The 25401-nt window shown below is 38.8% G+C and overlaps 1 protein-coding gene across 1 annotated transcript in view; it reads left to right on the top strand.

Annotated features, from left to right (window-relative positions):
- Positions 1-23049, top strand: part of LOC117715317 (vomeronasal type-2 receptor 26-like) — a 37678-nt gene extending 14629 nt beyond the window's left edge. Inside the window, exons 4-6 of the mRNA XM_034512076.1 lie at positions 4376-4600; positions 17734-17857; positions 22157-23049. Of these exons, the coding sequence (XP_034367967.1) occupies positions 4376-4600; positions 17734-17857; positions 22157-23049 (1242 nt within the window). The remainder of the gene's footprint in view (positions 1-4375; positions 4601-17733; positions 17858-22156) is intronic.
- Positions 23050-25401: the final 2352 nt, after the last annotated feature.

Raw genomic sequence — 25401 nt, 5'->3', positions numbered from 1 at the left:
ATGTAAACAGTCTTTTTTTGGGGGAATGTAATTAGCATTCATAATATAGGCAGTTATAAATATTTTCAAGGCCATTTTCTATGTTTTCTTCCATCAAGTTTAGTGTTCCCTCAAATCTGTTTTAATGTTGTGATTTTCATTTGGCCTTGAGTTTTGCACAGGGCTATCATAGCTCTATTAGTATTCAACATGGAGACATCCATTTAGACCAGCTTCATTTTTGAAGATGCTATCTTTTTTCTATTGTGTATTTCTGGCTTCTTTATAAAAAAGTAATGTGTTCAGAGCTGTGTGGATTTAAGTCTGGGTCTTCAATTTGATTCCATTGTTCAACATGTCTGTTTTAATGAGAATACTTTGTGGATTTTATTAGTACAACACTCTGGTACACTTTCAAATTAGGGATGGTGGTATGTATGTTTGGAAGGTTTTTGTTTTTTTTTTTTTTTACTTTTTATTATGTCAATTCTACTGATCCATGTGCATGGAAGATATTTTCACCTCTTGATATCTTCTTTAGGTTTTTATACATTTTTTAGACTTAAACTTCTTTTCATACTAGTTTTGCTTCCTTGATTTAGGTACCCAAAAATATTTTACATTCTTGTAGTTATTTGTATATAGGAAGGCTACTAATTTTTTTTTTGAGTTAATCTTGTATCCAGGCACATTGCTTACAATGTTCATCAGTGATATGAGTTCCCTGGTAGAATTTTGGTGTTTGGTTATGTACACTATCATATAATCTGTAAATAATGATATCTTGAATTTTCATTTTCTTATTTATATTTTTTCTCTCCTTCTGATATCTTATTGGTGTAAAGTCCAATTTGTTTATAACATCTCTTAGCTCCAGTATTTACTGTGTTTTTGTGTGGATATGTCATTCATTGGTGACAGTAGGGTATTATAGTCTCCCACTATCAATGTGTGCGATTGATGTGTGATTTTAGATTTAATTGTGTTTCTTTAGCAGGCTTGTATATATATGTTTGTGGCATATATGTTAACAATTGAGATGTCATCTTCATGGATTTGTCTTTTGATGAGTATAAATGTTCTTCCCTATCGCTTTTGATTAATTTTTATTTGAAGTCTATTTTCTGAGATATTAGAACATCTACACTACCTTGATTTTTAGGTTCATTTTCTTAGAAACTCTTTCCCCAACCCTTTACTCTGAGGTAACAACTATTTTGGATATTGAGATGTATTTCCTATGTGCTTTGGAAGGTTGGATCCTGTTTTCCTATCCATTCTGTTAGCTGTGTTTTTTATTGAGGAATTGAATCTATCGATATTGAGCGATATCAATAATGATTTTGTAATCTAGTTCTAGAAGTGGTGGTATGGGTAAGTGTGTGTTTACAACCATTTTTTGAGTTTGTTACTGTGATACTGTGTATTTTCTGTGTTTTCAAGGATATACTTTGCCTCCCAGTGTTGGAGTTTTCATTTTAGAACCATCTGTTGTGCTGGATTTGTGGATAGATATTTAAATTTTGATTTTATCATGGAATATCTTGTTTTCTTCATCTATGGTGATGAAAAGTTTGCTGGGTATAGTGATCTGGGCATCTATGGTATCTTAGAGTCTGCAGTGGAATTTCCAAGACCTTTCTGGCTTTTAGTGTCTCCACTGAGAAAGTTGAGCAATTAGAATATATTGAACTTTATATGTTACTTGGCCTTTTTCCTTTGAAACATTTATTATTTTTTCTTTATTTTATATGTTTAGTGTTCTAATTATTATGGTGCGAAATGAGTTTATTTTCTATCCAATCTATTTGGTGTCTGTATACGTTTGTATGAATTTGTATAGGAGGAGTTAGGATAATTTTCTTTTTTGATTGTGTTAAAAATAAGCCTTTGAGCTGGTATTTTTTCTATTTCTATTATCCCTATTTTTATTTCTATTAATTTTGTTCTTTCCCAGTGTCTTATATTTCTTGGAAGTTTTGTGTTAGGAACACTGAGATTCCCTGTGGATTTTGTGCTAACGAGCATACAGTCAGGTCTTAGGTCTTAGCAGATTTTTGTTGCTCTGGTTGAGTATAGTGTTTTACTGAATTTGTTCTGTTTCTCTTTTCTATTTGTTGTAACAGTTCTGTAAAATGTTTCATTTATCTAAAAACATAGCCACATGGTATTGTATTTATTTTGTGGTTCTGAGCAGAGTTTACTCTACTAGAGAAATTAAAAAAAACAAAATTCCCAATTTTACTACGGTATTCTGCTTCATTGCAATTCTTATCTCTATGTCAGTTTCATTTACTTGCTTATACAATCTTCCTTTTCTCTGAAAGTTTCCTTTAACATTGCTACAAGACTGGAACATGAACAAAATTTTATTGCTGTTTATTTTAAATCTCAGATCATATTCATTTTCTCTTCACTTTAAGAGGACAATTTTGTTGATTCAATCTCAAAAAGTAAATCATCCTCCTCTCTAAGGAAGGAATATTTTTCACTTATTTTTTTCAGAGAATTGTGGGGTTTTTGCTTTGTAAAACTTAAATGATTAGGTCAGACATAGTCATTTTTATATCTATCCTATATGGTCTATTAAAATAATGTATACTTTGACAGTAACATATAAGCATACCAGTACATAATAACTTCTGCTCATGCCCATTTCCCTCAGTCCCTTAGCTCTCTCCATCTTCACAGATCCTCCATTCTCCCACCATGTCCCTATCCTATAGTCATGTCTTTTGTTTTTTAATGACTGACTAGATTTATGACCCACAGGGTCTTCCATGTGGGCATGAATATTCAGCTATCCAATGAGGCAGAAGGAATAAAAAATGATGGCATTTTTGACCACAATGACTTCTTTTCCTTCAGAATCCTTTAGTTTCTAAGATTGCTCTTGTGAGGGGCTAGACTCCATAAGCCCCCTTTCTCCTCTGTGGTTTAACATTTTTATTGGCTCAGTCTTGTGCTGATCTTATAGAGGCAAACTTAACTGCATAAACACATGAGTTCCATAACCATGTTACACCTAGAAGACAGCATTTCATGGACCTTTTCCCCAGCATCTTTCTCCTGCATTCTCTTCATTCCTTCTTTCACAATGTCTCCTGTGCTTTGGGAGCAGCCACATGGCTGTCTCATTTCAATATGAGCCCTCAATAGTCATTTTTTCCCTCTAGCACTGATATTTCTGGCAAAGAGAAGATTCTCTGACAATAGGACTATTCTATGTATGTAAATATTCATGAGTCAATTCAATAATGTGTCTTCTTAGCTGAACAAAAGAAGTAGGCTCAGCCATAGGACTTCTGATCTCCCCAGACATGGATATTGAATAGGTTTGCAGAAACAGGCATGAGTCTCCTTTATAAAGAAGTCCTCAAATGTAATCAGTTAGCAGTTGTTTATTCCCATGATTATTGTGCTAGTAGTTTTTCAGTGTGCACATTGTATCTGGGAAGTTGGTATTATAGAATTCAAGGTCCATAGTTGGGAGAGGCCTCTGCTGAGTTTTCTTCCCCAGCAGCTTTCAGTTCAGCTTCTGCCAGTGTGAAATGTGCCAGACAGACAGACAAGCAGAACAGACAATGGGGAGAAAGTTTTCACCTTATTTCCAGCCTCACTATTGGATCCTCAAGTCAAGGTGTGTGGTGTCTTCAGCAATAAGGTCTTCCTATCTGATTTTTCTGTGTAACCCAGGGCAATGATCATAACCTGCATAGTGTTGGGGTCTTTTGGTGGCTTCCTAATGGCCACAGGGATATTTTATATAAAATAAACCGTAATAACTCTGTTCAAATTCTTTTTAAATTATATTGTTCTTTCTAACTAGCTTAAAGATGTAGCTATATGTATGACTTCTTTATATATTTTCAGGTTTGGTTAACCTTGTCCACTCTATTCTCTTTGACTCCCATCTGTCTTTGACACCCTCCATCACATGATCCTCTGCTTTTCTATACCCCATGTGTTCTCCTTTTTCTTCCTTCTTTAGTTACAACTTTCATATTTTAAAATCTGAAATTTTTATCTTATTAGAACTTTCTCAAGTAATTTATAGTTGAAAAAATATTGTAATTTTTCTGAAAAAGCTCTTCTGCAAATGTTTAAAATACTGCATTTAAATTGTTCTTACTTTTCATAAATATTAGACTCTGGTGGCCAGAGTATCTCTTTCATCACTGAGTGACTGAGAAAAGTTCAGTTTTCAAATTTGAATAGTGATAATAGTGTTGGTAAATAGCATCCATTAGCCTTACAATAAATGTTTTATTAATGGAACAAAAATCAAAGCCACAGGAACATACAGTGAGTGAAAGACGTGGCAGTTAAAGTAACCAGGTTTACTTGCCTCTCAATGACTTATACTGCAAGTTTTGAACATTATTTTCTCTTTCAGCTTCATCCATTCTTACAACAGGGCCAACTTGGGAGAAGCTCTAATACAGGGAACATTATGAACAAGGAGGTTTCAGCAACCAAGCTTGACATCTTTAATTACCAGTCTCTGACAAGTGGTACCAAAGCTCAAGTGAAAGTTGGCGAGTTTGTCTTTGAATCTCACAGAGTTCAGCGTCTTTCCTTAAATGAGGAACTCATAACTTGGGGTGAAAACCTCAGTCAGGTGAATATCTTTAAAGTCAGCACTGTGTGTTGTGCTCAGAGTAGAATTCTGCAGAGAACAGGGTTAAGGGGACTGCTGAGTGCCATCAGGCTGAGAGTGCCCTTACTTTGTCTTTTCTAATTCTAATTTCCACAACTTTCTGCCTGCAGATTCACTGTAAGAATTATTGATACGTTTTGGATTAATGCTTTAGATGGTTTTATCTTTATAATGATCAAATATACACATGGCCTACCTTGAATGAAAAAAGAAAAAAAGAAATATCTTGGGTAGTTTCTGAAAGGATCATAGTGATCAAGACTTTAGTGGAAGTAACTGCCTTTGGTAAATAAATAAAGATGTGTGGATGAAGCTAGTGTCTGCAAATAAGGATTTGTTAATATAACTTTGATTTTCATGAAGTTAATTGTCATCTCTGAGGCTTACTGCCTTTATATGCTAACCTAAGCCTATTTGTTGATGCATCTAGGCTCATTACAATCTATTCTAGAATGTTTTCAGCATTGAGACAGTTTTTGGATGCAATCAGCAGAGGTTTATTGGGGAGAGTTGGCTAGCCAAGGTCAAAACTGCTCATCCATGCAGGAACAGAATTTTGACAAAAGGCCAGCAAGCTAAGGGTTTTTTTTTTTTTTTTTTTTTTTTTTTTTTTTTTTTTTTTTTTTTTTTTTCAATAGCATGGGGTGGGGAAAAGAAGGAATTTTTTTGCAGTTACACATGATTGGTTGTATTTTCACGTGGTTACACATGATTGGTTGTTTTACAAATTTTGAACATCAGCAGGCTGTAACACTGGAAAAAACACAAAGGGGCGGGGTAACCAAGAAGAGTGGAAGATTTCAGAGGAACCCATCCTAAATGATTTAGAGCCACATGAAAATCACTCTGCATACTCATTCTTCTCAAAAATGTAGTTTTACCATGTCACTGTGCCATACCCTGTCATTACCAACTATTTCAAGTTAACTATTTCTCACTTGCCATAGCCCCACCCTGAGGCTTGAGGAATGTTAATCCAGCAAGTGTCCTCTGATTCAGCGATAATGCCCTCCACCCGGAATGTGTCCTGGGGCAGTGAAAGCCCGAAATCTTACATCTAGTTCCACTTTCTGGAACTTGCATTCTTTTGCTCAGGTTTAGGGTAAAGAAAAAGCCTATATATATTTTATAAAATGGTCTTTATAATTTTTCACTCTACATCCCCCATTTTCTGATTAGGTTAGCTTTTTAATCATAAAAACTCAATTATTAATAAGCCCATTCTCACCCCACTTTGTCTGATGTGGATCTTTACAAATGTTTAAACTCCAGTGTCATCATAATTATCATTTTCTTGACCTAAAGCTCTATATTGATGGTGTAACACAAAAAGCTGAACAGCACTCATCCTTCCTCTAACAAAAGTTACTAATCTATTTAAAATGCAAGGACCTATGGTTCACAAGTGGTCCAGCAAGGGAGGATAATAGGGTCGTCATCCAAGGGGACTTATTGAACCAACTCTCAAATCAACTTTGCTGCACCTATCTTTCTGTCTCTAGTCCAACCTTAACATTCTTCTCTTAGAGCAGCACACAGACCTTCTTCTTTAAGAAACAGCAAGTCTAGTCCTCTTAGCAGCACCTGTCTCCATACATGCGACTACTCCTAGTCTCAATGTAACAGCTAGAGTCAAGGAAAATAGGCTCTCTTCAGAAGCATCTAGGGTGCATCTCAAACTCATGTTCGAGAATACCTGTAGGGTTGTAGAAAACCTGGGGAACTAGCTGGACAGGTACACAATAATTTTGCTCTCATCAAAGATAGCAGTGGAGACACATGGTGTTAGCCCAGAGCTGCAAGCCTACCATTTATCTATCTTAGGCACTAAGTATCTGTTAGTAGGGGTCCTCAGGCTCTATTTTATTGACTAGGGGGTCTCAAAAAGTTTCTATTTCTTTCAAACACACTTTTAAAGTTGTCCTTTGACTTTTACATATTTGGTGACACATAGTTGTCTACATATACATAAAATCACATATATAATAAAGAGAAATTGCAAAAAGGAACAAATCTATATAACTGTAGATTCACATTTCAATTTCAATCTTGGAATCACAAGCTGTCATTTAACTTTGGGTGTATACACACTAAGCCCCATCCTCTAAGGTGGCATTTCCCCTGTACCTCCAGAGTGGGGATGTCTCAGGAGTCAAGTCCTGCTGCTCTTTGGCCTTGTAGAATAGCAGGTGACCTTGAGCTGCTCAGGCATCTGGATGTTCTCCAGTTGGCATCAGGCACAGGTGTTGGTGGACTTCAAGGAGGTCAGATGGTGACCAGCGCCAGGAAGTCTCTTAGTAGCATGAAAAATCATTTCTCACACAAAAGGGACATTCTGGGTGTGGAACAAGAACAAGGGACACTCTAGCCAGTGCCAGTTCCCGAGGGCAATTTAGTTTTAGGATTCTGTATATTCTTGCTACCTGTCTTGAGCTTTGGAGACAGTATAAACAGTGGAGCTTCTAATATTTCCAACAATTCCTGACTTACCTTAAAACTGCTATCTGATCTAATTACCTACGACACTTGAAACCTCAGGAAGGTCCCTATTCTAGGCTGTTTTCTCCTAGGTATTTTCTTATTTATTCTAAGTCTCACAAGTGTTTGCTTGCTGGCATATCTTACACTGTCTTATCATTTCTCTGGCCCCAAAACTGAGGTCCATTATATGCTTTAAATCTCTTAGCAGCTTGGTTGCACTCATATCTTAAGAGTCCATCTGTGCATTTAGTCTGGTAAGTCTTTTGTTTTCTGGGGAGTATAGTTCTCCCTTCTTGTGTGCACCATTGCCTCTTTTCCTCTAGATAGTAGCTGGCAGGATGGCTAGCAATCTGAGTTCTTTCTCTTACTCTGTGTTTCAAGTGAGGCCATCTCTTAGGCCCCAAACTGGAAAGGGCTCCTGTATCAAGCCACTTGATCTGTCCGGTTATTGCCTCAGGCCACCGAGTCTCCTCCCTTTTGGCATCCTGGGCAAAGAATATTTACAGCTGCTGACTTCATCAGGGTTTCCTCTCTTGGTATATAGCCCTGCAGTCATAGGCTGTGGCAAAAGCATACCTGCTTGTCTGCCCCAGGTTCCAAGGTTGCTCTCTGCACCAACGATCTCAGGGGTGGGGAGTCAGCCCAGATGACGTTTGTGTCCACCACAGTAGTGGTGCCTTGTCTCTGACCAGCATGGAGAAAACTGTTCCCATCTCTAAAACAGGTTTCCTTAGCTCTCAGTTGGAGTCAGTAGGAGAAGCCTTTCCTCTACCCTTGAGTTCTTGTCAGTTAGTTGCAGCTCTTCGGGTAGGAAGTGTATCTGGACGCCCATCCTGGGGAGTAAGTCTCAACCCAACAGAGGGTAGGAGCAGTCTAGGATGACCATAAATGAATGGGACATCCAGCCCATCTCTTAGTTCACCATTTTTCAGGTAGTCCATGAATACATTTTGGCCCATTGGCCTGGAGGAGGACCCTGTGTCTATCAAGAGTTGGGTGGCTCCAAGCCGCCCCATCTATCTCAATAGCTGTCTTCATACAGACCTAATATCTTCACCATTTGGGGTGTTTTTCAAGTCCTGGGATTTCCTGGCCTTGGCTTCTATTTGTTGGGGCCCTCTTGGACCATGATGCTGGCTCCCTCACTTGCAATGTGCACACTGGTCTTTTTAAAGGAGTTTCTCATCTTCCTTTGATTGGAGTCCCTCTTCTCTGCTTTCTGTAAATTCTTTTCCTGTTACCTTTCTTTTTCTTCACCTCTCTCTATTCTCAGCAACTTACACTAGACCTTTTATCTTACACTAAACCTTCTAATGACTTATCTTGTAGTCTCTCTACCCTCCCTGTTTAACCTCATGTACCTTGGTCAAAATTAATGGGGTCTCATGTAGCTTGCTCTTTCTCTCTCAAGATCTATCAATGGGATCTGGTGTGGGCCTTTGGGTGTCCCTTACCTTCTGTAACCTGCTATTGACCATGGCCTGATCAATTGATGGGGTCCCCATGTCTGAGGGAACATTCTTTTTCCAGTGTCTTCTCTTGTTCTTCACTCCTGAAGACCAGAACCTACAAGGGTCTTGCAGAAGAAAGGCTTTTTATGGGGGGAAGGGGATTCTTCTACTAGATTTATCTAGGTGACTATATTGGGCACTAGATCTAGGTGCCTGAGGCATCATGGCCTATCTATTGCTTTGATAACTAACTTACTTTTTACTATAAATTTGTATCTGTGCCAAAATGGAGGCCTATTCTTTTGGCTCTCTGACTCAGGACAGCCTGTAACTTCTTGTAGTAGGCATCCTGCCTGACCTGTCTGACCTGTCTGCAGGCAGGTTTGTTCATTCAGTGTTAAGCTGGAGACACATCATGTGACTTGTCTTAGTGCTACTTATTCATATTTTTCTTTTTTCAAAATTTCAGAGCTAGTCATTCACTATATTTTTGATTAAAAAAATATATAAATATAACTCTCAGGTGAATAATCTTTCTGGGACTGTTTGTCTAGTTGCCCTGGCTCCACTGTCAGTTTTTTTTTTTTTTTTTTTTTTATCACTTGGGCCCTATCTAACTTCATAGGTGGCAGGTGGAAAACCACCGAATTGTTACAGCAGTGACCCCAGGTTCCAAGTACAGTTATACAAACCAAATTAGGTGGTGGCCAACTTTCGTGGCTGGGTGGGTCAAGGGGGCTGTGCTGGGGAACCATGAGCTGTCGCCTGCCAAGTGCGGGCTGGGCAAGGGCACCCTCCATGTGGTGTTACCTGGAGGATACCCTATATGCGGTAGGCAGGCTTTCTGAACATGAACCTTGAACATGAACTGTGGTGGGTGCCCCTTACTAAAGGACATGCCTGCCTCTCTGCAGCAGTACTCTTGCACCATCGGCTTCATCTCTTTATCTGCCAGTGATCATGTTATCTCTTTTTAACTCAGGATGTTTAACACAGTAGATTCACAGCTAACACACAGACAATTTGCCAAGAAAACACACACACAAACAAACAAACAAAAAAAAAACCAACAGAGATAGCTCACCCCTCCCACAGGTGGCACATAAACCAGGTGATATAGACAGTTCTCGCCCCTGCCACGGGCGCAGAGACCAAGTTACACAATAAGGGCATAGAAAGATAGCCAGAAATCTGCCTGCCTCTGACTCTCAAGTAAGACTCTAATAACCAGACAACGTGGTCAGTCTTCACAGATTTAGATTTAACAGATTCAGACGACTTGGCCAGCCTATGCTGGACTAAGTCTAACAGATTTCTAACACACCAGAAATGAACAACCCAAAAATAGACACACCAGCATTGAGACTTAATGCTGAATAAGCTCACCCTCTCTACCTCTTTCTGAGCTCTGGCTGGCTGCTTCAACTTGGCTATTGTGGCTCAAACTTTTCTCCAAGATGACTAACTGGTTAAATCTGACTTCTCTCAGTTTCTGACTGGATTTGCTCTGCTTGCCTTAATAGTAATTTTGGTAATATGTTCTAATCTTTTGGCTCCTTTTCAAGTTCTGGCTTCTTTTGTCTTTACCTGTGGCTAGCTTGTTCTCTCTGCAACCTGTCTCTATACAACTGTCCTAGTAATACTCCCTGCATGCTCTGCCCCCAGACTTTATGCCCTGTTCCCTTAAGTTGCTGTCAGAAGTCATCTAGGAAAGGCTCTGACAAGGAAGTAAGATTTCTGGAGATATCCCACAAGTTTGGGTGGCTGCAATGGGTGCACTCTGAGAAGCAAAGATCCCAGAGATTTTGACTCAGATATTGCTTTTGTTTCTTCTCACGATTACATAGCTTCATGATTTTCTGGGTATTTACCCACTCCATTGGGTCAATTTCCTGAAGAATCAGTATGAAGGTGGACTTTTATGTAGTAATACTGTTTAAATGAATTGACTATTTCCTAATTTCTGATCATCACTTTATAGAGCTCCTTAATTGATACAAATATTCTCAAGCACCCTATAGAATAAAAGTTGCAAATAGAACTTTATATACCTTTATGTGTTATGGACTAATTGTACTAGGGAAAGAAACAGGATTTGAAGAAATGAATGAGCAATGAGAAAACATTTATTCTACAGTTGATCCAAGAAATAGGCCACAGGTGTTCACTGTGGAAAAGCAAGGCCATATGAAACTGCTGCTTTGAACTTATATTGAACTCACACAATGAAACACTGCTTTGAACTTAGAATATCCTTTGTGCTGTAAGCCATTTTCTTTAACATTTTATGGATGAGGTAATTTTTTTCTTACATAGAAGTTTTTTTTTTTTTAACTAAAAAAGCTATACAAACCTGGAACCAAATAAATAAATAAAGGCTTGGAGTAATCTTTTTCTGCTGTAGGATGCCAATCAATAGTGTCTCTTCATGACTACTCTTATGAGAGCCTATGGGTATCCTATCTCTGACTGATTCTGTCAAATCTTTCTCTGATTTGTCCTTCCATTTTCTGCCTCTTAATTAGGAGTTACTTTCAATCATGGATATTTCATTCTTCAAGCTAACTGTACTTTCTTTATTTGGAATTAAGGATGTATTCTAGAGCTGAGCCATACCACAACTAGAAACAGATTTTTTCAGTAAATAAAATTATCTCAGGGTTCACAGCATGATTAAATATCCTGTAACAGGCATTTTTGGATTTGAATTTTAAATCTATATGCACATTTACATTCTTTTTGTTGGATTTGCTCACCATGAACATCTCTGTGATTTGATAAGAAGAGGTAATACATAGTAATGCAGAACATTATGGTCTTCACAAGACCTGGTAAGTTTTCACCAATGTAAAACTCTGGGTACATCAACCACGCCAAGGTAGGACTCATGTTCAGTAGTAGTTGGACAGCACAAGAAGGGAATCCACAGTATATAAATATTTGGTTGTACTTTGGTGAGCTTTGTTTTGCTTTGTTTATCTTTCTGTGCTTTTATATTTTATTTTCTAGGAGTTAGGTAATTTGTTATGTGTAGGGAGCCGACAGAAGGCGGCTATCATCCTTGCAGCCATCTTGAGTCATATACCCTGATAAGAGACTTGGTTACATTAGCCTGCAACAGCTGAGCACACTCTGATAACATCTTGCTTTAGATACCCAGGATTTTCCCTTGGGTGTGTGAGACTTAAAGGTGTGTGACTTAAGATTGTGACTTAGAGATCAGATTTAGAGACAAGACCTAAGGGCATGATTAAAGACGTGACTTAGAGGCATGGCTTAGAAGTGAGACATATAAAAGGTGAGAGGCAGACAGGAGAGTTCAGAACAATTTGGAACAGAGAATCAGACACTTCAGAGAGTAAAACTTGGAGTAGGAATTAGGCATTAGGACAGTACAACTTGGAGTACAATTTGGAATTAGACATTAGGCACTTAGCACTTGGAAGAAGAAACTTGGAACTTGGAGGCACTAGGGACTAGGAACTAGGGACTTGGAGAGAAGAAGAGAGACTGAAGAATAAATGGGATTGAATCACACTCTGTCTGGTCTCCATTCTTCAAGTCTGTTCTCACTCTCTCTCTTGCTGAACCCTGACCCACAGACTGGAGCAGCTTTCGGCAGTAGGGTTCTAACAATTTAGCCCCCAAGGCTTTTGGCTGTGTGGTTTCAAACACTGACAGAAAGGACGGAGACATTTTGGCCCCCAAATGTGGGATAGTACAGTTCTTAACATTTCTGGCCCCCAAGTGTAAGGTGGCTTGGGCCGCGACATTTTTGGTGCCTAATGTGGGGCAGCAAGAATGAAAGACCCAGTGAAGGACTTTACAGAAAGAAGAATCTGAAAATTCAGAAGTGAAACAAAGGTGATCACTGCAAGAATCTGTGGCTTCGAGAAAGGTAAGTCATGTTAATGAAAATGGGTCAAGAAATAAGTCAGCCTGAACTCAACTCTCTGTTTTTGTTTTGTTGTTTGCTGCTCACGTGTGTTAATTGTTTGTTTTTGCTTCGTTGTTTGAATGCTGTCTTTCATGTTCAAAATAAAAAGAAACGTAAAATAGAATCTAAAATACAACTAAAGGTTGATGACAAATTCTTAGAGCCAGATTGTGCTGACCTAGAGGAAGAGGCAGCCGAATATTACAACCCTGAATGGCCCTCTTCTGGAAGACCCCCTCCCTATGTGCCTCCCCCTCCAAAATGCTCCCACAATGGAGACGGTGGTAATAGATCCCATAAGGGAGTTACAGGAAAAGATATCTGTTCTTAAACAACAAGTACAGTTAGAAAAAGAGTATCAGGACTTAAGTAATTGGCTACAAAAATTAAAGACAGGGAAGATGTCTCGAGAGGTAAACTGCGAAAATCCCCCAGCTTTTTGTGTTCCTCAACCAGGAGTCCAACGGAAGTCCCTGTCCCCTAGCTTAAGATTAGCCACAGATCATCCAGAGAAGGGAGATGCTCAGGCTTTCCCTGTATCAGAGACCAGAGACAATCAAGGGGTTGCTTGGAGACATCACACAGGATTTAATTTTCAAATTATTAAGGAATTAAAAAATGCAGTATCACAATACGGTGCCACTGCTCCCTTTACTCTTGCAATTTTAGAGTCTGCCCCAGAGGTGTGGCTGACTCCTAGTGATTGGAATACATTAGTGAGAACAGTTCTTAGTGGTGGTGACTATCTTATTTGGAAATCATAGTATCATGAGAATTGTAGAGAAACAGCTAGGAGAAACATTCAGGCAGGCAATGGTTTGTCCTTTGATGCCTTAGTAGGAGAAGGGCAATTTGCTTCTAGTGATAACCAGATGCAGTGTGACCCAGGATTATTTGCTCAAATTCAAAACGAAGCCATAAAGGCTTGGCGCAAAATCCCGGCAAAGGGAGACCCTGGTGCATCCTTAACAGCAGTCAGACAAGGACCTGATGAATGATTTTCTGATTTTGTTCATCGATTAATGACAACAGCAGGGAGGATTTTTGGTAATGCAGAGGCAGGTGTAGATTATGTGAAACAACTTGCATATGAAAATGCCAATCCTGCCTGCCAATTGGCCATTAAACCCTATAGGAAAAAGACAGACCTTAGAGGGTATATCAGACTCTGTTCTGACATAGGGCCCTCCTACCAACAGGGCTTAGCTATGGCTGCTTCCATGCAAGGACAATCAGTAAAAGATTTTTTGGCTAGTAGAAACCAAAAGGCCTGTTTTAAATGTAGCAAGCCTAGACACTTTGCAAGAGATTGTGAGGCAGAAAATGAGTTAACCCAGAGACAGCCCAGAAAACAGCCTGGGCTCTGCCCACTTTGCAAACGTGGAAGGCACTGGGCTAGTGAATGTAGGTCCAAAAGAGATGCACAAGGAAACACCCTTTTCCATAATCAGGGTAACGGGAACAGGGGCCAGCTTCAGGCCCCGAACCAATGCAAGCCAAAACAGGCTTATGGAGCAGCCAGTTTCATACCAACAAACAACAATCCCTGTCTGAACTTAGTTGAGCAACACCAGGAAGTGCAGGACTAGACCTCAGTTCTGCCACCCACATAGTATTAACTCAAGAAATGGGACCTCAGGCCTTACCCACTGGAATGTTTGGTCATTCTATCCAAATGTGTTTGATCTGATAGTGGGAAGAAGCAGTACTATTATGCAGGGACTGCAAATTTTTCCTGGAGTTATAGACAATGATTATGAAGGTGAGATTAAGGGAATGGCACAGGCAATTCAGAATATAGTCACCATTCCTACAGGAAGAAGGGTAGCTCAACTATTGTTACTTCCATTGTATGCTACTAATCAAAAATATAAGAATGCTAAAAGATTGGATCAAGGCTTTAGTTCCTCTGATGCATATTGGGTACAGCCTATAGTTAAACAAAAACCTATGATGACACTATGGCTGGATAGAAAGGCATTCCAAGGCTTGGTTGACACAGGAGCTGATGTTACTATCCTAAAACAAAGCAATTGGCCTGCTACGTGGTCTGACTCCAATCTTAACCAACCTAAGGGGTATTGGCCAAAGTCAAAATCCACAACAAAGCTCTAAGGTACTGACATGGAAAGATAAAGAAGGTAATACAGGGAATATACAACCCTATGTCATCAGGGGTCTTCCTATTAATCTCTGAGGCAGAGATCTGTTATCCCAGTTGCCATTGATTATGTGCAGCCCTAATGAAGTAATCATGGCTCAAATGACAAACTCTGGATTTTCCCCCAGGGAAAGAATTAGGAAAAAGTGAAGAAGGGATTATCTAACTTGGATCAGGCCATAAAGGCTCATGAGTTACATCACCTCAATTCTAAAACTTTAGAAAATTATGTTTAAAATTACCTGAGAAGAAGCTAGACAAATTGTTAAACAATGTGAATCATGAATTACACTTTTACCAGTTCCTCATTTGGGCCTAAATCCAAAGGGTCTGATACCAAACAGTCTCTGGAAAATGCATGTTACTCATTATAATGAATTTGGCAATCAAAAATATATACATGTATGTGTAGATACATACAGTGGTTTCATTTATTCAACATTACAATCTGGAGAAACAAGCAAGCATGTGATCACTCATATGCTTGCTACAATTGCTGTATTGGGTGTGCCTAAACAGATAAAGACTGATAATGGCCCAGGTTATACAAGCTCCAGTTTCCACCAATCCTGTGAAAAATTGGGAATACTACATAAAACAGGTATTCCATATAATCCACAGGGCAAAGGTATGGCAGGAAGGGCGCATTGAACCATTAAATGTCAATTTGAAAAAATTAAAAAGGGGAAATTGTACCCTACCAAGGGATCCCCAAGAAATATCCTTCATTACATGCTCTTTATTTTAAATTTTTTAACTTTAGATTCTGAAGGAAAATCTGCTGCAGATAGATTCTGGCATCCTGATACCAAATAGAATTTTGCAACAGTCCTCTGGAAAGACCCATTAACTGGAACCTGGAATGGGCCAGATCCAGTGCTTATCTGGGGAATAAGTTCTGTCTGCATATATTCCCAAACTGCAGATGCTGCACGCTGGCTGCCAAAGAGATTGATTAAACAAATAGACAACAATAACAAATCCAGGGAGAAGAACCCCCCTGAGAAGCATAACTTTTCTTTGCAGGAAACATGAAGATGCTTATCAATTGCCTTTAAAGTGGAACAGATCAACCAGCAAACCTGACTTGGGAAGTCCCCAGTGTAAAAGGAGACATCACCACCTGTACCTCCAGGGTGGCTCTATTGGACTCTTAGTTCCCCAACTTATGATTTAGTGGAGAACATTGTTTAGACCTAGGAGAAAACCCACTATCACAGTCACTATAGTTGTTTTTTGGGTTTGAGATTGACTAGAACAGGAACAGGGATTTCTCTACTTGTTTTGTTCAGATCAAAGCTATGATCAGTTTTGTATTTCTATAGATTTAGATTCTGATATAACACATTTGTAGACAGAATAGAAGAGAGTTATGTGTTGCCCTTAAAAAAGAATGTTGCTGTTATACTGACTGTTCAGGCATTGTTAAGTCACTTGTCTCTCGGGTCCATGCTGTTCACAAACTGATGGCTTTTGTTTCAAATGAAACCCACACAGGTCTGTTATTACAGGCTGGAAGTAGGGGATTTTAAAACTTCTGTCATCAAGAATAACGAGGTATATCCCCTAAATTACCCGCTAAGCCGGATAATCAATGACGGGTAAAAGAACACTTCAAGACCCTTGCCCCTAAAAATGTAGGCTTCACAATCCTAAGACAGGAGCTCAACCAATGGCTGTTGAGTCATCCAAAGACGGGAAAGGGAGGCTGGGGTCATTTGTTCCAACCAAAGACAGGCACGGTCTCTGTAAGTTTCCCCAGCCTTCCCTTTTGAAAAGGTATGGTGGTGCACGCCTTTAATCCCAGCACTTGAGAGGCAGAGATAGGCGGATTTCTGAGTTCGAGGCCAGCCTGGTCTACAGAGTGAGTTCCAGAACAGCCAAGACTACACCCTGTCTCAAAAAAACAAACACCTTTTGAGACCCTGTCTCAAAAAAACAAAACAAACAAACAAAAAAACAACAAAAACCAAACAAACAAAAAAAAGAGAGATCAGATTTAGAGACAAGGCCTAAGGGCATGACTTAAAGGCATGACCTAAAGACGTGGCTCAGATGTGAAACATAAAAGGCGAGAGACAGACAGAAGAGAGATCAGAGAATCAGACATTTCAGAGAGTACAACTTGGAGTAGGATTAGGCATTAAGACAGAACAACTTAGAGTACAACTTGGGAGTAGTTATTAGACATTAGAGAGAACAATTTGGAAACAACTTAGAGTACAACTTGCAGTACAACTTGGAACTAGAAATTAGGTTAGAGAGTACAACTTATAGTATAACTTGGTTAGCTATTAGACATTAGACACTTAGCACTTGGAAAAAGAAACTTTGAAATTGGAACTTGGAGGCACTAAGGACTAGGAACTAGGGACTAGGAACTCAAGACTTAGGACTTGGAGAGAAGAACAGAGACTGAAGAATAAATGGGATTGAATCACACTCTGACTGGTCTTTATTCCTCACATCTGTCCTCACTCTCTCTCTTGCTGAACCCCAACCCACAGACCAGAGCTGCTTGGGGCAGTGCGGGCTAACAAGTTAGTCCCCAAGGCTTTTGGCAGTGCGGGTTCCAACACTGACAGAACAGTCCTAGACACTTGGGCCCCCAAATGTGGGGCAGCTCAGGGTGCAACATTTTTGGTGCCCAACGTGGGACAGTGCAGTTCTCAACATTTCTGGCCCACAAGTGTAACAGTCATGTTTTTTGTGTTTCAGTTTTATTTTTGAGAAAGAACATAAATTTTGGTGGGTTGGGAGAGAGAGAGAGGACCTGTACAGACATAGTGTAGGGGATGTACTTGATATATGTAAACTTTAAAATTGTATCAAATATAAAGCAGGAGAGAGAGAGAGAGAGAGAGAGAGAGAGAGAGAGAGAGAGAGAGAGAGAGAGAGAGAGAGAGAAACACACTTTGTCTTCACGCTCTCTAAAAGGATGGTAAAAGGATGGTAGTTCGTGGTTGTCACAGTATACAGTTGTCCTGTTGAAAATTACCATCTGGATGCCAATACTGAATGTCATGTGTTGACTGCATTCCCTCCTCTCATGTCCCCTACACAGACTCCTGTATCTGTTTGCAGTCAAAGTTGTCCACTTGGATTTAGGAAAACACCTGTTGAGGGGAAACCATTTTGTTGTTTTGATTGTGCCCTATGTCCAGATGGAGAGATTGCAAATGAAACAGGTATTTATAAAATGATTCTTAATGTGAAAATTTCTAGAAATGTTTCTGAATGTGGAAATTTCTAGAAATGGTTCTGAATGTGGCCACTTATAAAAATGAGTCTGAATGTGGAAATGAGGTACACACAGGGTAAGGCTGAGTAACACAACACCTGAAGACACAGTTATATTTGTGTAGCTAAGTCCCAATACTTTAAAACATGTTCTTGTGAGGTGTAAGTGGCAGAGGCTTTAATCACAACTCTCAGTATGTGGATGTCTGAGTTCATGGCCAGCCTGATCTACAGAGTGAGTTTCAGGATAGCCAGGGCTACACAGAGAGACTGTGTCTTGAAAAACTCACCAAAAACAAACAAAAAAATCTTGATTTCAACCCAGACATTTTTGTTACTGATGTTTGTTTATCTGATTGTTTTATTTGACATGGTGTGTGTATTGGTCTCAAACTCCTGGGCTCCAGCAATCCTTCAGGCTCAGCCTCATGACTGACTAAGACCACAGGAATGTGCTCCTGCATAAGACTTTGTCTTCTGCACATCTGCAATGAGTTTAAGTTTCTTTTCTTTGTATTCCTGCTTTTAACTAATGGTTCAATTCCAGCTGTAGCAGTATTAATGAGTGAAGTTAGTGCTCTCTGTATATTGTAAACAGTTAGTGCTCCCTGTGTAGCCTAAACTATGAGATACATTATAAAATATGACCTTATCTCATGCTAGAATTAATAACTAAAAATAACCAACATTTTATTCACAGAAAAATTACATTTCAGAGAAACTCTATAAATTGCTATGATCATACTGTCCTCTTACTGCCTGGCTGTCACTTCTTCCTCAAAATGATTCTAATTTCATAGTCTCTCCAGAGTACAGCAACAAAATTTTCTTCCAGGTTTTTTGTATCCTTACTTCACATAAACATCTATTTCAAAGTAGATATGTTGTCATGACCATGTTATTTTCCCAAATGAAATCATTACTTACCAAAGTCTATGTAAATGATGTTCTTTGCCTTTTTTAGTAGCAAGGTAATGGGAGGCCAGACTATCTAGGTCCTGAGTCCTGGGCTTATAGATAAGCACTGCCAAGTCCTTATTCTTCATACTTGTTTTTTTAAAAAATAATTTTGTATTGGATCTTTGTGAATTTCACATCATACACCCTCATCCCACTCATCTTTCCATCCCTCCCTCATGCATGTCACTTCAGGGCAGTCAAGAGCTTTTCACTCTGCCATATTCTTGCCCTTGTGGATGGGCTCAGTTGTGCCCCACATCACATCTCGATGGTCAAATCTATTGTGCTGCTCACAAGTACAACAGGCTCTTTTTCCTGAGTGCTGCAGCTGCTGAAGGACAAAAGTGGGGACAAGTATCTCCCATCATCTACCCATTGCAGAGACAAGAGGTAGGGCTAAGTCTCCCATGGCGGGGTGCATGACTCCCCTGTTACTCCAGAGGTCTGTAGGGACCACCATCCTGAGTAATGCATCACTCCAGTCAGCTCTCCTGCTTTCATGTCCCCTGAGCCAGCTCTCCCACCATATTCAGGTAAGGGATGGGGCCATCATTACACAGCCCTCAGACATCAGCATATCTCTAGGTGGCAAGCCAGACCAGGGACATCCACCTGGCCTTGGTAACAGACTCCTGCTGCAGCAGGGTCACACAAATGGATGTGGCCTCCAGTGGCAGCACAGGCCAGGACCCAATCAGAGTCCCAGTTGGGACCTTTTCCTTATGGCTGTTTCTAATTACCCTCAAGGCTCCAGTTCTGCCTAAATTCCTTGTGTCCACAGCTATTTTTGTCTTTGTTTTCCATTTCTTCACCATTTCAAATACCACCATTTTCTTAGAGATACGCTGGTAGAGTAAAAAGACAAGAAAAGGTGTCTTCCTCATACTCCCTAGAAATAGCATCTCTTTAAGGTGCCTTTAGTTTACCTAATATGCTGTGGAATGTTTCCCTTTTTACCCCAAAGCAGTATTTTCTGAGCCATCAACAGAAGGCTTGATGTTTCCAAGAATATGTGACTGAATATCTTTTTTCTTCATAGTCTTACATCTACCAAATATTGATGTACAATTTCCTAGAACTTCAGTACTTTTAAATTCATAATCTGGAACAATAATTTTTGTGCTCTGCCTTAAAACATTAATTTTCAAAAAGCAGTTTGAAAGTATGCATGTTTACATTTACTGAAAATCAGGATTTTAGTTGGGTGATATAATCCCAGTTTACTAAATGAGTCTGAGAAAAATATTTTTATTGTCATCATGCATTTAACACTTTTTTGTGCTGGGAATAGAACCTAAAGCCTTATATATGCTAGGCATGAGCTCTAGACTCAGCTGTTTCCACAGATCATGCAATTATTGCCAGAAAAATGTTTCACTTCATAAACTAAATTCAATTGGATTCACCATATACTTTTTAAAATAGATCCAGTGCTGGTTCTTGGCCCGCTGACTTTCCAGTGGCTGCTAATACTCCACTATATTCCTTGTAGAACATTGCATCTATTCTCCTGTAGGAGTCCAACCAGTTTTATTCCAGTGTATCATTTTTCTTCAAACCGCCAATGTCTACCTTCTTATATCAAATGAAATGTTCTTCAAAATCAAAGAGGACAATGAGCAGAATTGATAGCCAAACACATAGACTTTGGATCATGACCATAAAGAAACCATTATCCCTGAAAACAATCTGTCTATAACACTGAAAAATCCTGGTTTGAATTCCCCTTTGGAAGAGGAATTAACAGTATAGAATGATCAATTCTTTGCTGGTATTTTAAAAAATATTTTGGGGCATATAAACTCAGTTGAATATGCAATAGTTTTTGGTCCTTCCTTTTTTCTTTTCTTTTGTTTCCTTTTCTTCCATTTTGTCTTATTTTGAGACAGGGCCTCACAGTAAAATCTTTGTGGTTTTGCCAGGCCTGTGGTGTGTAAACCAGGCTGGCTGTTAGACCTCCTGAGTGCTAGAATTACAGGTGTGCAGTATGGTGCCTTGCTGTAATTATTTTTCTAATTAACAATGGATCCCTGCAAGTGTCTTCAGAGTGGATGAAGTCTAAGGTTAGTGAGTAAGGCTTCCCATTCCACTGCATTCATCTTAAATATTCAAGACTTAGCTTTACCTGCATCCTTTTAAAAAAGACACTATGTGAAGAAAATTCCTAAATATTTATGTAAAAGTACAGTAAACTCAGGTAATTTAAATATAGGTAATAAATATTTATTGAAAACTAAGTGCAAAATTATTTTTCTTTTAATAAACTTATAATCAGTGTTCAATCAAAGATATTAAGGAACTCACCAAAGCAAGCAGGGTTTTTTTCCTAAGAAAAACTATTCAATTAAAATGTATTTCCCCTAGCACTATTTCTCAAACAATGATGTATCTTCTGGTAAAAATCAAAATGCAAGAATCAAAAGAAAATACCCAGTTTAAACATAGATGTCAGTAAATATTAGGAAGTTTTAGTTACTAGGCCTTCCTGTCCGAGGCCTGCTTTGAGAGTCTAGTTCTCTCTTGGAGGTAGCTGAGTGGGGAAAGAGTGTTGGGGAGGGGGGAACACTTGGTTTAAGAGATATTTAGGATTTCTGTTTAACAATGAAACATATCCCTGTCTTAAGTCTAAGTTACTTTGCAGTGGTAGCTGGCCTGCCTCTCTCAGTTCCTCTTGAGGAAAGAAACTGTAGCTTCTGACATTTAGCACCTCATAGCAGTTGGGGATTAAATAAAGTAGCCTTTGTTTTTATCTCTACAGGAACTTGGAGGCTGGGACTCCCAGCCTGCTAGGGAAAATCTCAGAAAGAAAATGGGACATTCTTCAAAGGGATTTTAATCTTTAGTTCTAAATTCTTCTCCTAATATTCTCTCTTCCAAAAACTCTGTCTCCAAAATTTTCTTCTGAATTTCTAAGTTCCCTTTTAATTAGTAAGTTATTCTACTCTGCTGTCCTTCTCCTTCCTGTCCCATGATTACATCCAAGCAGGAGAGAATGTAATCATGGCCTACAAGGTATTCATTCCTAGTATGTTGCAGTTTCTAGGGGAATAGATATTAGATCACATGGTTTTTCCAACCATGATTATTTTTTTTTTAACAAAAGTTCTCTAAAAGTACAAAAATAAATTCCAATCATAAGTGGAATGAGAAGTTTACAACAGAGATTGTTTACATATGTATCCATTTCCTTTCTAATACAACAATTGTTCTGCACAAGATATATGTCCCATAGGTTTATCTGGAGAGTGACTGGTGGAATGTAATAAACCAATCTGCCTCCCTTTCAGATATGGATCATTGCATCAAGTGTCCTGAAGACCAGTATCCAAATAAGCAGAGGAATCAGTGTCTCCCTAAAATTAAGGCATTTTTGTCCCATGAAGATACTCTGGGAGCTGTTTTGACTTCTGTGGCCATTAGTTTAGCTGCCTTTTCAGCCATGATTTTAGGATTATTTATCCGCTATCAGGACACACCCATTGTCAGAGCAAATAACAGAAATCTCAGTTATCTCCTCCTAGTTTCTCTAATGTTCTGTTTCTTTTGCTCATTAATATTCATTGGTCAACCTAGCACAGTCACTTGTGTCTTGAGACAAGTGATTTTTGGGGTTGTATTCTCTGTTGCTGTTTCTGCTATCTTGGCAAAGACCTTCATTGTGGTTGTGGTCTTCAAAGCCATCAAACCAGGAAGCACCTTACGAATGTGGATGGTGACCCGACTCTCAAATGCTATAGTCTGCTGTGGTTCCATCATTCAAGTGTGCATCTGTGCAGTCTGGCTGGGAACATATCCTCCTTTCCCTGATGTTGACATGCAGTCAGAGTTTGGGCAAATCATCCTGTTGTGTAATGAGGGGTCCACCCTTGCTTTCTATTGTGTTCTGGGGTACTTGGGCTTTCTGGCCAGTCTGAGCTTGCTTATTGCTTTTCTGGCAAGAAGGCTACCTGACAGCTTCAATGAGGCAAAAACAATCACATTCAGCATGCTGGTTTTCTGCAGTGTGTGGATTTCTTTTGTCCCCGCTTACCTGAGCTCCAAAGGCAAAACCATGGTGGCTGTGGAAATTCTTTCAATTCTGGCCTCCAGTGCTGGCTTACTGGGCTGTATATTTCTTCCCAAATGCTATGTGATCCTTCTAAAGTCAGGTGGCCATTCTAGAAAGAAGCTCCTTAAATGACTTCTTTAAGATGACGGAATTCATTGTGATTTGTGTGAAATGAACCATGTAGGAATATTCAAAAGAGTGGTGTATAGTCAATGTGTTTTACTAAATAATGGCAACTGCAATGGAGACAACTAGACATAGTAAATCAAGGCACCACAAATTAGATAGTTGCCACCTACAGGTAAATTTTTGGTGTGTCTAGTAGATGTTTTCTAAAACCCAGTTTTAACATCTTTTAAAACATAATGTAACAGGACTGAAAAGATTAAGTTTAAGAATGAGTCCATCATTAGTCTGAAAACAAAGTAACAGATGTTTACAAATGTGCTTCCTCGTTGTAAGTCATATGCAGGGCAACCCTTTGTATTCCACACAAAATAATTTCAATAAAATCACAATGCTACAACAAAAGTTTCATGGTCTTTTTCTCCATTTTGAAGGTACTCCCAAACAAGAGAAAAGAGAATGTAAATTTTGTAGTCTTGGGAGGATTCTGTGCTCTTCTCTATGCTCAGGTGGAATAACATGGATGAGAGCTTAGGCAGAGTCCCAGGGGAAACACAGACATCTTTACTTTGATGATATTCAACACTTCAGTAGATAGAGAGTCTCCCAAGAGAGCAAACAGCCTTCATGAGAAGTGCTTTTCTCTATTAGAGTTAGGAGTTTCATATTGTCTTCTTATAGTGAAAGTCATTTGCACATATTAGAATCTACTCTCAAGGAGGGAATGTATATGATGGTAAATGTGAGCATGGAGAAGTGGTATAAGGCCAGGGATTCAATAGGACATGGAGAATTCTGGAATCATGCGTCCTAGACCATGAGGATTTTCAGGATTTTACTTTTCTCTAAAAAATTTGCTGTACACATGATTACCAGATTATACCAAGGGCAAACTCAAGTTGGACTTGCAACATTTGGAGAAATCACTGTTCAACCATGGTCAAAAGCAAGCTCAGAAATGGCTACATGAACAAATTGGTTTTGTTTATGCTTTAGAACAACTTAGTTATATCTCCCATAGTTTTTAACTCCAGAGTATCTGAACACTATAACATTGGACACAGAACCATAGTTAGACCAAGAAACATTTAGGTATTCTGAGGTTACTTTGAGTCTCAATTATTGCTTATCTTTCACTTATGCAAACATTTCATATTAAACTGAGTTGCTTCAATTTGCCATAAAAACAGCACAGAATGTTCCATGGAATCTGCTTTGACACAGTTAAAATAAACTTTGCTCCAGTTGTATTACTTGATGGGCTTAGAAATACTTATGTTCAAAGCATCTGAAACTATGCACTCATGGGGTCTTACCACCTTAAACAGAAAGATACTTCACTCTGAACTGCTGCCAGGTAGATTGACATTATGAATATAAAGAAATCCCTGTTCACTAGAGCCAGTTTCTCTTCTGTAGCTGGGGACCATTATGTTACAAGCCAAGTAGAGGTGTGAGAGTGAGAGAGATAGAATTCTACAGGGGGCAGTTCTAGGTGGCTGGCAGGAATCTTACACCCTGGTTTGAGTATTACTGAAAGATTAAGTAACTATTCATCAAATATATGTTGCTCACTAAATGTTCAGACAATCAAGTGTGTTGTAAATGGGTACACTGTGGCAATCACTGTATGGTTAATGGAGACTATTCATTATCCAGTAATCTCTCAAAAGCAATACAAGTTTATTACTTAATTTTGACTTATGAGTACATGGAGGAATATCATCTTAAAATTTCATAAATTCTTTTGAAACTTTACATTATTTAAACAATCATTGTGTGCCACTTTCCCTAAGAAATATTACCACGATTGAAGCCACCTGTTTCCCCCCTTTAACCATGTTCCGGTCATTGCAGTTCTTCATAGGGAAGCCTCATTGAACCTTTGTGTTGATTTTTTTGCTCTGTCTTAGATATTAATTTCCATTCTTAAGTGATACATTGTAAAATTGCCAGTTTTCAGTGTTAAGTAAATATGGCATACTTTATGCATTCTCTGATTTACCACTCGTCTTAAGTCAGCGTTAGGAGTTTACACATGTAGTCATCTATAATGTTGCTATATTCAGTCTTCTCCACAGATGAGTATCAAATCTCTGTACATACAATTATTTGAATAGGTACCAGATTCTCCTCATGATACAAATTGTAACTTTTATCATTTTCCTATTGCTAGTGAAGTTTTTTCCATTTCTAGATTAGACTACTGGTATATAGGTATACAGATTATTTAGATTATTTAGAATTTTAATTTATGATTATTATTGTAGTGATAAATATTAATTTGTCAGTACCTACTGAATTATTTTCTAAATTATATTTGAATAATTGGGGCCTCAATACAGTGTCTAAAATATG

This window comes from Arvicanthis niloticus, chromosome 9 (assembly GCF_011762505.2).
Source record: "Arvicanthis niloticus isolate mArvNil1 chromosome 9, mArvNil1.pat.X, whole genome shotgun sequence".
In the NCBI taxonomy this organism is placed as follows: Eukaryota; Metazoa; Chordata; class Mammalia; order Rodentia; family Muridae; genus Arvicanthis; species Arvicanthis niloticus.
This window is presented reverse-complemented; position numbering and strand designations above follow the sequence as displayed.